This window comes from Chiloscyllium plagiosum, unplaced genomic scaffold, assembly GCF_037043375.1.
Source record: "Chiloscyllium plagiosum isolate Xiang-an unplaced genomic scaffold, Cpla_swu_hap1 HiC_scaffold_19, whole genome shotgun sequence".
NCBI classification, from domain to species: Eukaryota; Metazoa; Chordata; class Chondrichthyes; order Orectolobiformes; family Hemiscylliidae; genus Chiloscyllium; species Chiloscyllium plagiosum.
Genome location: NW_028270157.1, coordinates 65,708,343 through 65,724,047, shown reverse-complemented (window position 1 = coordinate 65,724,047; position 15,705 = coordinate 65,708,343). Strand labels below are relative to the sequence as shown.

General features: G+C 44.0%; 1 protein-coding gene across 1 annotated transcript in view; it reads left to right on the top strand.

Annotated features, from left to right (window-relative positions):
• LOC122559483 (uncharacterized) overlaps window positions 1-15,705 on the top strand; it is a 183,730-nt gene that overhangs the window by 113,135 nt on the left and 54,890 nt on the right. Inside the window, exons 40-44 of the mRNA XM_087996932.1 lie at window positions 1,121-1,219; window positions 4,741-4,923; window positions 11,907-12,005; window positions 12,111-12,299; window positions 14,586-14,684. Coding sequence (XP_087853058.1) covers window positions 1,121-1,219; window positions 4,741-4,923; window positions 11,907-12,005; window positions 12,111-12,299; window positions 14,586-14,684 — 669 coding nt within the window. The remainder of the gene's footprint in view (window positions 1-1,120; window positions 1,220-4,740; window positions 4,924-11,906; window positions 12,006-12,110; window positions 12,300-14,585; window positions 14,685-15,705) is intronic.

Here is a 15,705-nt window from a genome sequence, read left to right as displayed (position 1 = left end):
TTATGCACTTTGGAAGAATAGGAGCTGAATTTATTTAAATGGAGCAGACAGATTTGGGGTAAAATGGAAGGTGAATGGAACATTGGCACTTGCTGCAAAAGGAGTGGAAAGATCTTCCTAAAACTATATAAGCACTAGTCAGTGCACACCTGGAATTCTGTGAAGAATTCTGATCCACTTACCTGAACAAAACTATACTGACATGGGAGGCAGTCCAGAGAATGTTCACTGGGCTGATCCTGGGTATGGAGAGATTTTCTTATGAGGACAGATTATGTAGGTTAGGCCTGTACTCAATTAAAGTTTGGAAGAATGACAGCACACCTTATTGAAACGTGTAAGATTCTCCGTGAGCTTGACAGGGTAGATGCTTGAGAAGTTGTTCAGCTTTTGGGAAAGTCCAACACCAGAGTGTGTAATCTCAGAGTAAGGGGTGGCCCATGTAAGGATGACAAGGATTTTCTTCTTAACATTGTGAATCTGTAAAACTTTTCATTGCAAAGCGACTGGGTCATTAAGTATATTCAAAGCTGAGATGAAAAGATTTTTAATCAGGACAGCATTCACAGGTATGGGGGTATGGCAGGGAAGTGGATTTGAGGATTATCAGATCAATCATGATCTCATTGAATGACAGAGCAGACCCATAAGAAAATAATGACCTATTTCTGTTCTTACATCTACACCATTAGGAACAATTCAAATTGAAGATATTTAAGAGGCCAGAATTTGAGCAGCACAGCCGACTAGAACATTGAGTGCCAGAGCAAAACACAGAAACATGTGAGATAAAGGCCAAAGAGAGATTAAAAACTAAGGACGAGAATTTTAAACTAATGCTGTACTGTCCAGCAGGCTGCTATAGGCCATTGTGCACAGATATGACCAGGGAACAGGATTTGGTTGTGTGTTTGGATATTGGAGTGGACTCGTATTCAAGCTGGCCAGAGGAGCAAAGAGCAGAAATAGAGTATTTGCCATTCCAAGTCTATGCGGCTCAATCCCACACTGCAGCAGATTTACTTACGTCAATACGAGAGAAACTCAGAGGTTTGTTTGCGAAAATGATTTTTATATGTTTTGTGTATAATCTTGGTGACTAATGTGACTGAAATTACAGGTCTGGGCTCCCTTTTACTGTGTACCACTGTGATCCAAGTAAACACCACCTCTGATGGCCTGGTGACCACTCAGCCTTTTACCTTCAAGACCTACTCTGGTGAGTTCTCTTGTTAGTTGTTCCACAAAATTCCATTGTCAGACAACTTTCTGTCATTCACACCAGTATTAAAATCACTAAAAGGTCATGAACAGATGTAAAAAGGATCAAAAGCAATGAAATGAATGCTGCCTTTTATCACAACGGGACTTGGAATTCAATCAAGAGCCAGGTATTTCAAGTTTCTGCTGCTGTACTTAGACCACATCTGAGTACTGGGAGCTGTGTTTAGTTTTAGGGCATCACATCTTCGGAACACTACATTAGCCTTGGACGAGGCAGACTCACCTGCATGAAATTAGACTTTACAGGGTTAAAGTATGATGCTAGATTGCATAAACATGGCCTGTGTAATGGAGATTGAGGCAAGTCAGTAAGAGTCCTAGTGTTCAGGGCAATTGTTGTTGCCACACTCCTGTACAGCAGTGAGACCTGGATTCTGTATCAGCAACTTGTAGAAACAAATTTCAGCAATTCCTCCATCACGTTCTCCAGCTTAATTAGGAGGGCCATAGAACAAATGCTAATGTCCTTCTTGAGACCAGTTCCACAGGCATTAGAATAAACTCCTGTAAAACCCAATTATGATAGAGTTGGCTTTTTGTCCAGAAGACTACAAAACATCTCCCCCAGCAGATCCTCTTTCCTCAACAATCACATTCCAAGCAGAAACCTTGAAGTGTCGCTGCATTGACATCAAGGAAAGGGAGGAGCTTGCTGTCAATTGTTCAAAATGGTGACAAGTCATCCATCGAGCTGCATCATGAGTCCAAACATCATACTAAAGAGGCTGAGGGGAAAGAGTAATCTGCTGTCCAAATCCTTTATGGGACGTTCTGTCCATATTCTCGTGAGTTGAGAACCACCCTGTACTGTCACAAGAAGAGTCACGGCACTACCTCGAGGAGGCATCATGTTTGAATCAAGTTGAAGCTGATGACAATGGCGACCTGAGTTGGCTGATCTCTGCTTGAGGTGCTAAAATGGCCACCTGCTCCCCTCTTCGTCTTTCTTTATGCAAACGCCCCTACCTGTTGGGTGAGGAGAGGTGCAAGTTTGTTGCTATACCTGTCATAGGATTAAACAGGCTGTCATCACTCAATGGGGTAAATTCTTCATATCACTGCATGGGTGGTACTGCGGTGGAATGGATGACCCACTCATTAGGGAACCAGTTCCATGTCTATTCCACCAGCTTACTTTGTTTTGAGAGGTCAGGAAGGATCTGTAATTGTGGATAATCCGATCCCACCGGATTACCACCCAGGTACTGAAGACATAAACTGACTCCACAAGAAGAGTAACTGCTTGGGTTAGGCTTTGAAAAGAGATCAGCAGTATGTTAGAGCTCTGTACAAAGTGTTGGCTGGAGAGGAATTTCAGGCAAACTTTCATTCTCTCCTGGATTTTAAACATTGATCCAGAAAATAACAACCTATTTTTCAGCCATAAACACAAATTGTTTTCTTAAAGTCAAAAACTGCTGAAGAAACTCAGCAGGTCAGGCAGTATCTGTGTAGAGAAAGCAGGGTTAACTTTTTAGGTCCAGTGACCTTCCCTTAGAACTGACCTGAGTTTTTCCAAAAATTTCTGATTTTGTTTCTGATTTCCAGCATTCCACATTTCTTTTTTGTTATATTTTCTTATGATCTTTTGATACCAATGTAATGTTTTTACAAGTTATTTACCTTTTACAATGCCTCCTTTTACCTTGAGGTGAAACAGAATCCACTGGCTGGTGGAGAACAGTGATCATACTAAACTTCCGCTGGGAAACAGACCAGTGTGATCTGGTTGTCATGGGGAAAGAAATCTACACTGAAATCTATTGGACATCCAAGTGGCAGTTTTTATGTCTTGATGGAGATAAGGATGCTGTTGGAGATAGAGACACTGAGAGGGAGGAACAAAGGAGCCGTTACTGTCAAGTACAGAGGGAATAAAGCACCAAATAGGATGTTAGTTTATCTATTCAAAAAGAAGAGGACAGAACATGGGACTTTTTGAGACTTAAGGGATACGAATAATGCGATTTTGGAGAAGATTTGTAGCTGAGGTTGTGGATCGGGTTGTAAGTTTGCTCTTTGAGCTGGTAGATTTCTTCTCAGATGTTTCATCACCACACTAGGGGTAACATCACCAGTGAGCCTCCGGCGAAGCACTGGTGTTCTATTTGTGTGTCTTGATCTGTTGTGGTGGGTGATATCACTTCCCGGTTCTATTTCTGAGAGATTGGTAAATGGGATTCAAGTCGATATGTTTGTTAATGGAGTTCCCATGTGTATCTTTGTTTGGCCTGTCCCGGGATGGACATATTGTCCCAATCAAACTGGTGTCTCTCTTTGCCTGTGTGTGTGTGCATATTAATGATTGTTTGTCATGTCAATTGGTGGCTAGTTGGTGCTCATATAATCTGGTGGCGAGTTTCCTGCCCGTCTGTCCAATGTAATGTTTGTTGCAGTCCTTGCAGGGTATTTTGAATTGTGACGTTCGTTCTGCTGGTTATTAGTACGGGGTCCTTTAGATTCATCAGGAGCTGTTTCAGTGCATTGGGAGGTTTATGGGCTACCATGATGCCTAGGGGCCAGAGTGGTCTGGTCGTCATCTCTGAGATGTCTTTGATGTATGGCAGGGTGGCTAGGGTCTCTGGGCGTGTTGTGTCTTCCAGTTTAGGTCTGTTGTGCAGGAGTCAGCAGACTGCGCTTTTTGGTTACCCGTTGTTCCTGAATACCGTGTACAGGTATTTTTCCTTGGCTTCTCGTAGTTCCTGGGTGCTGCGGTGTATTGTGGTTCATTTAAATAATGTCCTGATGCAGCTCCATTTGTGGATGTTGGGATGATTGCTCCTGTAGTTGGCCAGTGTGCGTGGCTTTCCTATAAACGCTTGTTTGTAGCTCTCCATTAGCTTTTTGTTCAACTGTGACGTCCAGGAAGGGGGGTCTATTGTTCGTCTCTTACTCTTTGATGAACTTTATACTGGTGAGGATGTTGTTTATGTGTTTGTGACAAAACATCTGAGAACAAATCTACCAGCTCAGTGAGCAAACTCACAACTGGGTAAGAATAATCATGGTAGCGTTGTTGGTGGAAATCAGCTCTGGAAGAGACAGGGTGAATGGAGTCATTTTCCAAAGATAGCAGAAGAGGGCAAAGAGAACAGAGTATTTCTGGAAGTGAATTGACCCTTAGATTTATGTTGCTCCACATCTTCCAGAAGTGCTTCCAAAAGGTGATGTGAAATGTTTTTCAATTTTGGTAAATAGAATTGCGAAAGCACCTTTTTGTCAGTTTGGTGTATTGTTTGCCTATTGAGGAATGTTTGATTAAAGTTGATTTTAATTTGTTTATTATAGTAAACCTCTTGAAAGTGTGAAATCATGAGCTTTGGTCATTTCTATCAGTTCCTGGGAATTTTCCTTTGAAGATGGTAGGAAATATTGCCCTCTTGATTCGAACCCAGAGGCTATAAAATGGGTACTCATTGTGTTTGATTTTTTTTTTAATATTACTTTTGCCTTCAGAAATGATTCCAGAATCTCTGAGTTTGACCTCCATCACCACCACCAGTGCTGTGATCTCCTGGGCCCCTATTGGGAGTGTGAGTGCTCTGAGGGCCTGCAGTCTGCACTACTACAGCGTTGGGAGCCCCGACACTGTCCACACTGTCAGCTTTACCTTAACCAGTACAGAGGCAGTGATCACAGGTAAGACGTGAAATTAACCAGCCCTCATGTATGTGGACGGACCTTGGAATTTGGCTGCCTGGCCCCAGTGATACCCTGGCCTTATCTTAAGTAGGGCTCCTCATTTTTTTTAGGGCTCCCTGTCATCCCAGATGTGACCACCTCTCGTGCCAGGCACTCTCTCACTATTTTGGGATTTTCTCCCGAGGTAGGAGGTGAACGTGTCTCAATTTAAAGCAACTGACCCTGCTCCTAGCGTTAAATTGCTAAGTGCCAGCCATCTCCATAATGAGCAGGCTGACTGAATTTTATGACGGGGTGGCCTGTGATCACAGGAACTGTGTAAAACTCAGCCCCAGGAAGTACAGCAGCCAATTTGCACGCAGCAAGTTCTCACAAGCAGCAGATTGAAGGATTAAAATTGGCCAGGATACTGGCAACAAGTACTCTGCTCCTCTTCATAGGAGTTTTGTGGCGTTTTCACATACGGTAATGTGTCATTGATTCACTGGAGTGGTCTTTCAGTTGGAACACTGACAGGGCTGCTCTCTCTTCAGTGTTCACTGGACTATCGTTCCAAATCTAGAAGAAAGTGAGAACTGCAGATTCTGGAGATCAGAGTCAAAATGTGTGGTGCTGGAAAAGCACAGCCGGTCAGGCAGCATCCGAGGAGCAGGAGAGTCGATGTTTTGAGTATAAGCTCTTCATCAGGATGCCCACCTTGAAGAAGTTCTCCTCCTCTTCCTGATGACGAGTTTATGCTCAAAACATCGATTCTTCTGCTCCTGGGATGCTGCATGACCAGCTGTGTTTTTCCAGCGCCACACTTTTTGACTATCCTTCCAAATCTCCTGAGTTGGATTTGAACTCACAATCTCCTTATTCAGAATCAGCAGTGCTACCACTGAGCTGCAGCTGACCCTGAAGTCACTCCTTCACCTCTGATAGTGATTGCTGCGAGTAAGACGATGTTGATCTTGAGTCTGGAGGTTACTGTGTAAAATGTTTACGCAAAAGGAGGGATGCGTCTTCAGTGTGAAATGATCTTCAGATCGCATTGCAAGTGACTGAGAATCCGAGAATGCATAACTTTCAGACTTCCCAACTGGTTAGATAAAATGCTACTGCCAAAGTCGCTAGGTTGTTTAATTTTTAAATGAAGCCAAATAATTTGTCCAAAGAAGGAATGGGCTCATTCACAAATGGATGACAATGACGGGCAAAGATATATTTCTAGCTTGTTCCCCAATGTGAGAAAGACCCAGGTCACATGAGTCTGACAGTCTTACTAATTTGTAAAGATTAGATTTCAATGTTTCATCTAATATCCAAGTAGATTTTGCAGGATGAGGTTTGCTGCCAAGGCTGTCTGCATGTGGTGGTCATGTGTCATTTGTGTCATTATATTCCCTGGTTATTATCTTGCTTCCCCACAGGAAGAGTGCTTTCCATCTATTTAATGTCCAGCAGGACACCGGTTAAACTCAGGTCTGACCCTGAGAAGGTTCAACATCCCTCAATTCTGTTTCTATCATTCAACTCGCGTCAGTCTCTTTCTTTGTTTATTGCAAGATTCGTATCGACTCGCCCCTGGATCGCTGATCAGTGATCAGAAGGGGTGCCTGATTTTAATCCCTCCTCTGCACCGGCAGGAAAATAGATCAACTCAACACAACACATCCTGGAGTTGAACTTAGGACCTACTTGGTCCAGGCGCCTGTATCCCACTGAGTCACCAACTAAGTTCATAGACAACCCTTTGATACTTTGCATTTGACTCATTTTAAAATAAAGAATCAGGAGATTGTTTTGTCTGAACAAAGAAGTTGCCACATTTCCAATAACTGAAGTTGGTAAACGTTTTCCTTTTCATTGTTATCCGGATATGTTCCATCCTCCACTCATCATGCAACAGGAAGCCTCCCAGTTTTCCCATTGTAAATTCCAATGTTCCACCCATCCTGGTTTCCTCAATTTATCTTTTTAGCCTCCTGAGAGTGATAAGCAAGGGATTTGATTAAAACATACTGCTAAAGTAATGTCTGACCTAGTAAGATGTTTTAAAATTGCAGCTGGTTTAGCAAAACATGAATAGCATGTGAAGGGCTGAAGTTGTAAAATCATTTCCTCCCCACCACCACTCCGTTGATATCAATGGATGGAGCAAAGGGAATGTGATATAAGTGGGAATGGTGGTAACTCAATGGTTAGTACTGCAGCCTCACAGTACCAGGGACCCCCATTCAATTCCACTCTCAGACTACTGTCTGGGTGGAGTTTGCACATGATCCCCCTGTCTGCATGGGTTTCCTCTGGTTTCCTCCCATCATCCAAAGATGTGCAGGTTAGGTGGATTGGCTATGCTAAAGTGCCCCATAGTGCCCAGGGATGTGTAGGCTGGGTGGAATAGCCATGGTAAATACAGGGAGAGAGTAAGGCGATGGGTCTGGGTGGGATGCTTTTCAGAGAGGTGATTTGGACTTTTTGGGAAGTATGGCCTGTCTCCACATTGGAGAGATTCTATGATTCTAGTTAAATGGTTTCCACCTAGAAATAGGCAGCAGGCTGAGAATCTGCCTAAATGTAAAACAAGCCATTGACCAACACTGATTTGCTATTTAACTTAGTTAATTTTTAATTGAAGGGTCATAGACTACATGCCAGCACGGTGGCTCAGTGATTAGTACTGCAGCCTCATAGCGCCAGGGACCCGAGTTCAATTCCTGCCTCGGGTGACTGTCTGTGTGGAGTTTGCACATTCTCCCCGTGTCTGTGTGGGTTTCCTCCGGGTGCTCCGGTTTCCTCCCACAGTCCAAAAATGTGCAGGCCAGGTAAACTGTCCATGCCAAATTGCCCATAGTGTTAGGTGCATTAGTCTGGGGTAAATATAAGGTGGGGGGATGGATCTGGGTGGGTTAGTCTACGGAGGGTCAGTGTGGACTTTTTGGGGCCTGTTTCCATACTGTAGGGTATCTAATCTAATCTAATCTAATCATAAATCATCATGAGTTTGAAGTAAAGGGAAATTTACAATACATCATCATCCCCAGAGATAGCAACTGAATCACAGCGAGTCTGAAGTCAACATGAAATTGTGAATTTCTCAAAGGAAGATTTACACATTAGTTCAAGTTTCTTTCACATCTTCTTCATTCATGTAAACTCCCAAGTCACATGTTAGAGAATCAGACAATATTTTTCGGTTTTATGGCATTTTTTTAAACCAATCAACCAAGTGGTTTCCAATGGTAATCTAAGACGCCCTCCCTGCAACTCTACCTCCTGCTGATAAGGCAATGTCTCTCCTCACACAGGATCACAGATTAGTTTGCAAACTCAGTTGCCCTAAAGATTCATATAGTAAGGTTCCACCTTTGTTCCTTAGTTTATGTCAGATCTCAACCAGGGTCATGTGTGTCAGGTGTGGCTCAGTGGTTGCACTCTCAGGTAGTGTCCCTTCCTATGGACCAAGTTCCACTTGCTCCAAAGGTGTGAAATAACCTCTCTAAACAGGTTGATTAAAATATCTAGAAGGTTGTAGATTCATTGAACTCCAAAGCTTCCTGGTAAATTTCTCATTTGCCTCTCTGAATCCTCTCATCACAGTGGAGTCCATTGCAAGTTTGGTGTGGACCTTCCCAAAACTGCCAGTTCTGTTCCTGCTTATGCTTGGAGGAATCTCTGCAACTATGACACTTTAAGCTTTCCTCCATGCAGGTTGAATATTGTATGTTTGTCTCAGATAGCCTTCACAGCTAATGCTTCCCTCCACGTGAGCCATTAATAGTAATATTTTCCCAAAAGAAGTGACCTTTAATGCGAAATCATACTGGCCACCTTCATGTGGTTTACCCTGAGATAGTTCTCCTTAGTAGATCTGCTTTGGTATTCTATACTCATACCGCTGTACCACCCAGTACCCTTCCACCGACACCCTCCTTCGACTGACCGAACTGGTCCTCACCCTGAACAACTTTTCTTTCCAATCCTCCCACTTTCTCCAAACAAAAGGAGTAGCCATGGGCACCCGCATGGGCCCCAGCTACGCCTGCCTCTTCGTAGGGTATGTGGAACAATCCATCTTCCGCAACTACACTGGCCCCACCCCCCATCTTTTTCTTCGCTACATTGATGACTGTATCGGCGCTACCTCGTGCTCCCACGAGGAGGTTGAACAGTTCATCCACTACACCAACACCTTCCACCCCGACCTCAAATTCACCTGGACAGTCTCGGACTCCTCCCTCCCCTTCCTAGACCTTTCTGTTTCTATCTCAGGCGACCGAATCAACACGGACATCTACTACAAACCTACCGACTCCCACAGCTACCTGGACTACACCTCCTCCCATCCTGCCCCCTGTAAAAACGCCATCCCATTCTCCCAATTCCTTCGTCTCCGCCGCATCTGCTCCCAGGAGGACCAGTTCAAAATACGTACAACACAGATGGCCTCCTTCTTCAAGGACCGCAATTTCCCCCCCGACGTGGTCGACGGTGCCCTCCACCGCATCTCCTCCACTTCCCGCTCCTCCGCCCTTGAGCCCCGCCCCTCCAACCGCCACCAGGACAGAACCCCACTGGTCCTCACCTACCACCCCACCAATCTCCATGTACAGCGCATCATCCGCCGTCACTTCCGCCACCTCCAAACAGACCCCAGCACCAAGGATATATTTCCCTCCCCTCCCCTATCAGCTTTCCGTAGAGACCACTCCCTCCGCGACTCCCTTGTCAGATCCACACCCCCCACCGACCCAACCACCACTCCCGGCACCTTCCCTTGCAACCGCAGGAGGTGCAACACTTGCGCCCACACCTCCCCCCTCACTTCTCTCCAAGGCCCCAAGGGAAACTTCCATATCCGCCACAGATTCACCTGCACCTCCACCCACATCATCTACTGCATCCGCTGCAGCCGGTGTGGCCTCCTCTATATTGGGGAGACAGGCCGCCTACTTGCGGAGCGATTCAGGGAGCACCTCTGGGCCACCCGGACGAACCAACCCAACCAACCTGTGGCACAGCATTTCAACTCCCCCTCCCACTCCACCGAGGATATGCAGGTCATTGGACTCATCCACCGCCAAACCACAACAACCCGACGGTCGGAGGAGGAGCGTCTTATCTTCCGACTGGGAACCCTCCAACCGCAGGGGATGAACTTGGACTTCACCAGTTTCTTCATCCCCCCTCCCCCCACCTTGTCTCAGCCGGATCCTTCCAGCCCGGCACCGCCTTCCTGACCTGCAGTCTTCTTCTTGACCTCTCCGCCTCCACCCTACTCCGACCTATCACCCTCACCTTGACCTCTTTCCACCTATCACATTTCCAACTCCCCTCCTCCAAGTCCCTCCTCCCTACCTTTTATCTTCTCCTGCTGAACACTCTCTGCTCATTCCTGAAGAAGGGCCTGTGCCCGAAACGTCGAATCTCCTGTTCCCTGGATGCTGCCTGACCTGCTGTGCTGTTCCAGCAATAAAGTTTCAACTTTGATCTCCAGCATCTGCAGACCTCACTTTCTCCCATTCTATACTCATTGCTGACCCTGGATTCTGCACTTTAAAACAGGGGAAGTGATGACCCCAGTGGTATTAATTCTAGGCTGTTAATCCAGAAACTCAGCTTTTGTTCTGAGGATGTGGGTTCAAAGCCCGCCAAGTCAGATAGTGGAACTTGAATTCAATTTTTAAAAACCCATCTGGCAAACTAATGTCCTTCAGGAAAAGAAATCTGCCATTCTCACCTGGTCCGGCCTGCATGTAACTCCAGGGACACAGGGATGTGATTAGCTCTTGACCGCCCTCTGAAATAGGGCTTATGCCCGGAACGTGGATTCTCCTGTTCCCTGGATGCTGCCTGACCTGCTGCGCTTTTCCAGCAACACATTTTCCACCCTCTGAAATAGCCCAGCAAGTCACTCAGTTCAAGGGCAGCTATGGGTGGGCAATAAATGCTGACCAGCCAGTGACACCCACATCACACAAATAAATTAAAACAGTGTGCTGGAGACTGGAATCCATTGCAACTAAATGACAGCTGCAGATGAGACCAAGGTAGATAAAGGTAACAGATCCCATGATGCTGTTTCAAAGGTGGTCACCTTCTCTATGTCTTGGCAGTGCTTATACCACAAGCAACATCAGCAAAACAGATTCTGGTCATCATTTAGCTCCTGCCTGTAGAACCTTGCTGTGTGGAACTTGGCTGCTCCATTTCTTACATAGCCACAGTGACTCTACTTGAGAAGTACATTGTTGGCTGATTTTGGAAAGTCGTGCAGAAAAGCAAGTCTTGCTTCTATCAGGGCAGTCCCTGGGGTTGGGGAGGTGGGTGTCGTTATTTCTCGCACTTGTCCTAAATTAAAAGAGAGGAAATCATCCATGGATCCTGTTCTTGATCTGATGGATGAAATGTTGTTGTGTACACTGGTTACCCGGTCACATTATTGGAGTGTGAACACTGGAGAGATTGGCATTACAGCTTTGCTGGGATGTCAATAGAAATCCCTTAACAGTAGTTTAGACCAATGTTTATATCAGTTGCCTCGAGTCTCACCTGCCCAGCAGAGAAATTGGAGAACTAACATGGAAATTCACACACTCAATAAAGAAGTGGTCTGTTGTCCACACTGGGGGAGGTCCAACACACTTTGCTGCAGGCATACAACTTGATGCACCTGTGAAGGTGAACAGCTTGAAAAGATAAAATTGGCACCACTCATCCTCCCAGCTTTTTGATATGATTATAACTGTGACTCCTGTGAACAAGGCATTAGCCTGATGTTGCAGTCTGAGGTCGCAAATGTGAACCAATCACTTTCTGACAAAGTTTGTTACACTGACAAACATCATGCAAGAACAACAATCCATAAAAAACTGTAAACCCTGAATGAGGGAAGGGAGGTCAAGAAGTAAGAATAAATAACAAAGTATTCTGACACAATGAATTTAGTGAACCTTGGTATTCTGCTAGTTATATTAACCATGAGTATTTTTTTTCAGGATTGAAACCAGACACTACCTATACAGTGTCCATTGTGTGTCACTCCCTTTTTAACCGGACACTCAGCTCCCAGCATCTGAATGTTACTACTCTCCCATGTATGTATTTACAAATTTTATCATCAGTCTAAAGTTGTCTCTCTCTCTCTGCAAGGGAACAGAGATGTTTTTCTTAAATTGACTGAGGCTCTATTTTGTTGGCAGCTTTGAGATTCATCATCAATGTGTACGCCTCCCATATTACCTCATCTACTGCTGTGATTGGCTGGGATCTACACCCTTCAAAGGCTGCCCTCATTTGGTCCTACTCCATTAGCTATGGTCCTTATGCTCGTGGTGGACCCACCAGGAATATAATTGCTTTCCCTCCGATAACCACTGTGATCCTCACAGGTAAAGACATGGAAAATGTGGAGTGAGAATGGTCTTTTGCTTCTGTAATCTGCTGAGTTAGGGACAGTGACGCTGGGATCCAGTAACTTTGGAGATGGGTCCTGCAGTAGATCCCCCTTCCACCAGACTCCTGTCCCACATGGGCAGCCTTGAACGTTACACTGGGTTATGGGAGACTTTATCAGAGTGCAGATGTGATGTGGCATTCAAATATATCAAATTAAAGATCAATATTAAAATTAAATTAAGATAATGATCAATCAGGAGGAAACGCACAAAAGTACCAATGACCTATGACCATTGTATGAGGGTAATGAAGGGGTAAAAGATGAAATTATTGCCAGAAACTACTGAGGCAGGTGAAAATGTTTTGCATTGGATCCTGCAGCCTGGAAAAAAATGATTGTTAGAGCTCAAAGAACCAGTTATGGGATTTCTAAAGACATTTCAGGTAGCTCAGCGGTTAGCACTGTTGCCTCACAGCACCAAGGATCCAGGTTCAGTTGTACCAGCTGACAACTTCCTGTGTGGAGTCTGCGTGGGTTTCTTCCCACAGTCCTAGGATGTGCAGGTTGGGTGGATAGGCCTGTCGTGTCCAGGGCTGTGAAGGCTAGGTGGATTAACCCTGGGAAATGCAGGGTTACAAGGATGGGGTAGGGGATGGGTCTGGGAAAGATGCTCTTTGAAGGGTCAATGTGGACTTGACAGCCTGCCTCCACACTGTAGGGATTCAAATTAATTGAACACTGGGAATTATATGATAAATGTTCAAATTGGATTTAGTTTGCACAAAAACAATTGATCTTAATTTAGAGTTAATTAATTTTAATAAATAAAGTTTTCCCAGTGCATTCGCCCCATGTAATCACTTGATGTCACTGTGATTTTTCGTTCCTCCCATTCAGTTCACAGTCAGTCAGAAAGACAGCTTTTTCAAGGTCTCTCCTTCTGCATTATATGTAGTTAAGGACCCAGCAATGACTGCGGCGCTCCACAGTTGCCAACCTAAGAAAGACCTATTATCACTAGTCTCTGCTTCCTGTTCACTAACCCATCCTTTATCCATGATAATATGTTCCACCCTGCACCATGTGCTCTTGTCTGGTGTAGTAACCTTTCGATGTGGCATCTTTTCAAATTAATTTTGCAAAATCTAAATATATAACATCTGCTGCTATGGAAAATAAAGAGCATGAAAGCATGGAAAGGGTTAAAACATGAAGACCACTGGCAATCTGTGTTCTGTGGCAGGCAGGATGGGTTAACTATAGTGGAACATTCTTACACCAATTAGCAAAGTAAGGTTAAGGATGAAAGGTCACTGTGGCGTGATGAGTAACACAAGTAATAAAGCAAGTTTCTCTGTTAAATGTTATTATGACAGGATTGGGACCATAAATATTTGGGACATGACATTAAAATATCTAATTAATAGTTAGTCGAGTCAGCTTGAGACAGGAGACTATTATAATAGATGGAATAGCTAAATATCTATCATAACAGGTTAGTCTGCAATTGAAGATCACGGTAGCATAGTGAGCAATAAATATTTAACCGTGACATTAGAATAACATTAAGTAGAATGTACAACTAAAGAGATAATGGGAACTAACATCACTGGTTTATTGCGTAGCTAGAGTGAGGTACTTTGGTTAATATAGTTGGACATGCTGATAAGCTAACAGAATCATGATACAAAAAATATAAATATCCACAGACCCTGAGGTTCGGGGGCATTCGAGAATCTGTTTTCTCAGTGTCACGGTTTCTTGTTTGCAAATAAAAGACCTATTTCTTGAAGAACTCTCTGCGTCTCCTGGTGATTCTCTACATTTTCTCCACTACACTGCTTCCCCTCTTCTTCTTTCACAAAGATCAAGTTTTGATTTTCGAAATGAATTTTTTCAGGGAGTACAGTCAATCAGAGACTGTTCATGACTAATGAAACTTTCCCATTTCTGCTCCGGATAAGTGCCCCTTAAGGAATACTAGCACAGCAAATGAGAAGGACTATAAGAGGGAAGGTGTCTTCACTTAAATTGTCATAAGGATTCCTAAAGGTGCAGTTTTATTGCCAAGATAGAACAATCAGTGTCCCACGTGTTTGCAACGTTTTATACCTTGCACAGATATTCCATTGTTTTAAAAAAATTGTTGGGACTTAGGTCCAGCTGCTTTGCCTCTGAGATTTGATTGTAGTTGTGTTGGTTGTCATCCAAAAACAGCACAGTCACTTCTTTAAAATGGAACCCAGTCAGTCACCATCTTATTATTTTCCTTTAACAGATCTGAATCAGTCAACTGTCTACATTGTAACTGTTTCTGCAAAAACATTATTTGGAAAAGAAGACACTGGTTCAACATTGAAGTTTATGACACAAAGCTGTAAGTATTTCTCTTATGTCACTTTGTTAACCATTTATTCTTGTTCCATCTTAACCAATGGATGACTAATGTTAAACTAAAGTGGAGTAATACATCCCAGAGAATTCCCCATTGCTCCACACGGATGTAACCTCTCTATACCTTCCGCACGTATTGCTGTATTGACCCTCATTATTTCCTGATCTCACCTGGAACTCCCAAATTGTCAGCAGAATCTGTTCCCATGAAATTTGGGATACTGTTGTTCCAAAATGCATTTACTATCAATTGTTTGAAGCTTTTTGGAAATCCAAGGTGGCTCTGTATAAAAGCTTTCTCTGTATAAAAGCTTCCAACAGCTGTCTCTCTTATTTCCACTCAGGATGTAGACATTTTGAAAAAAAAGCTTAAAGCGAGGTCTGTTTTTTTTTCCTTATCCTCCAGCCCCTGCTGGTTTAGTGCTACCTGTTCTTTGCCTCTCCTGAGTGTTTTCAGGAGATTATCGTCAGTGCTTCTCTGAAGATTAAAACGTTTTGTTGGGGTTTTACCTCAGTAAAATCACACCTTCCTTTGCGCGTTCCTTTCTCTTCACTGTGTTCAGACAAAGACTTGGTGTACTGCCCCCTCTCCACTTCACGCTCTCTCGGCAGCTCAAAATATCTAACTCCTTTGTCCTCCTCCCTTCCTCCTACAAGGATTGTCAACTCTTCCCTGGCCTCCTGGAATTGTCGCTAATCTCCAAGACCCTCTGAAGAGCTAAAATAGTCATTTTCTTTTGACTATTTCTGGTTTGTTTGCTATGAGACAAAAGTTTCTTCACAGGCAGTTATGAATCATGCAATTGGGTCTGCTTGCTTTCTATCTGATACAAGGTAGTATGCCTAGAGAATGACAAATCAGGCATCTAATTTTTGGAGTTTGTTGGAGGCTGTTCGAGGCCGTGTTGGGGACTGCCAGGAACATGGGTAACTAGAGTTGGCAACCTATCTCTTAGATATTTCAAGCCATTAAAAGCAATGCTTGCACCACCTTGCTGATTTAT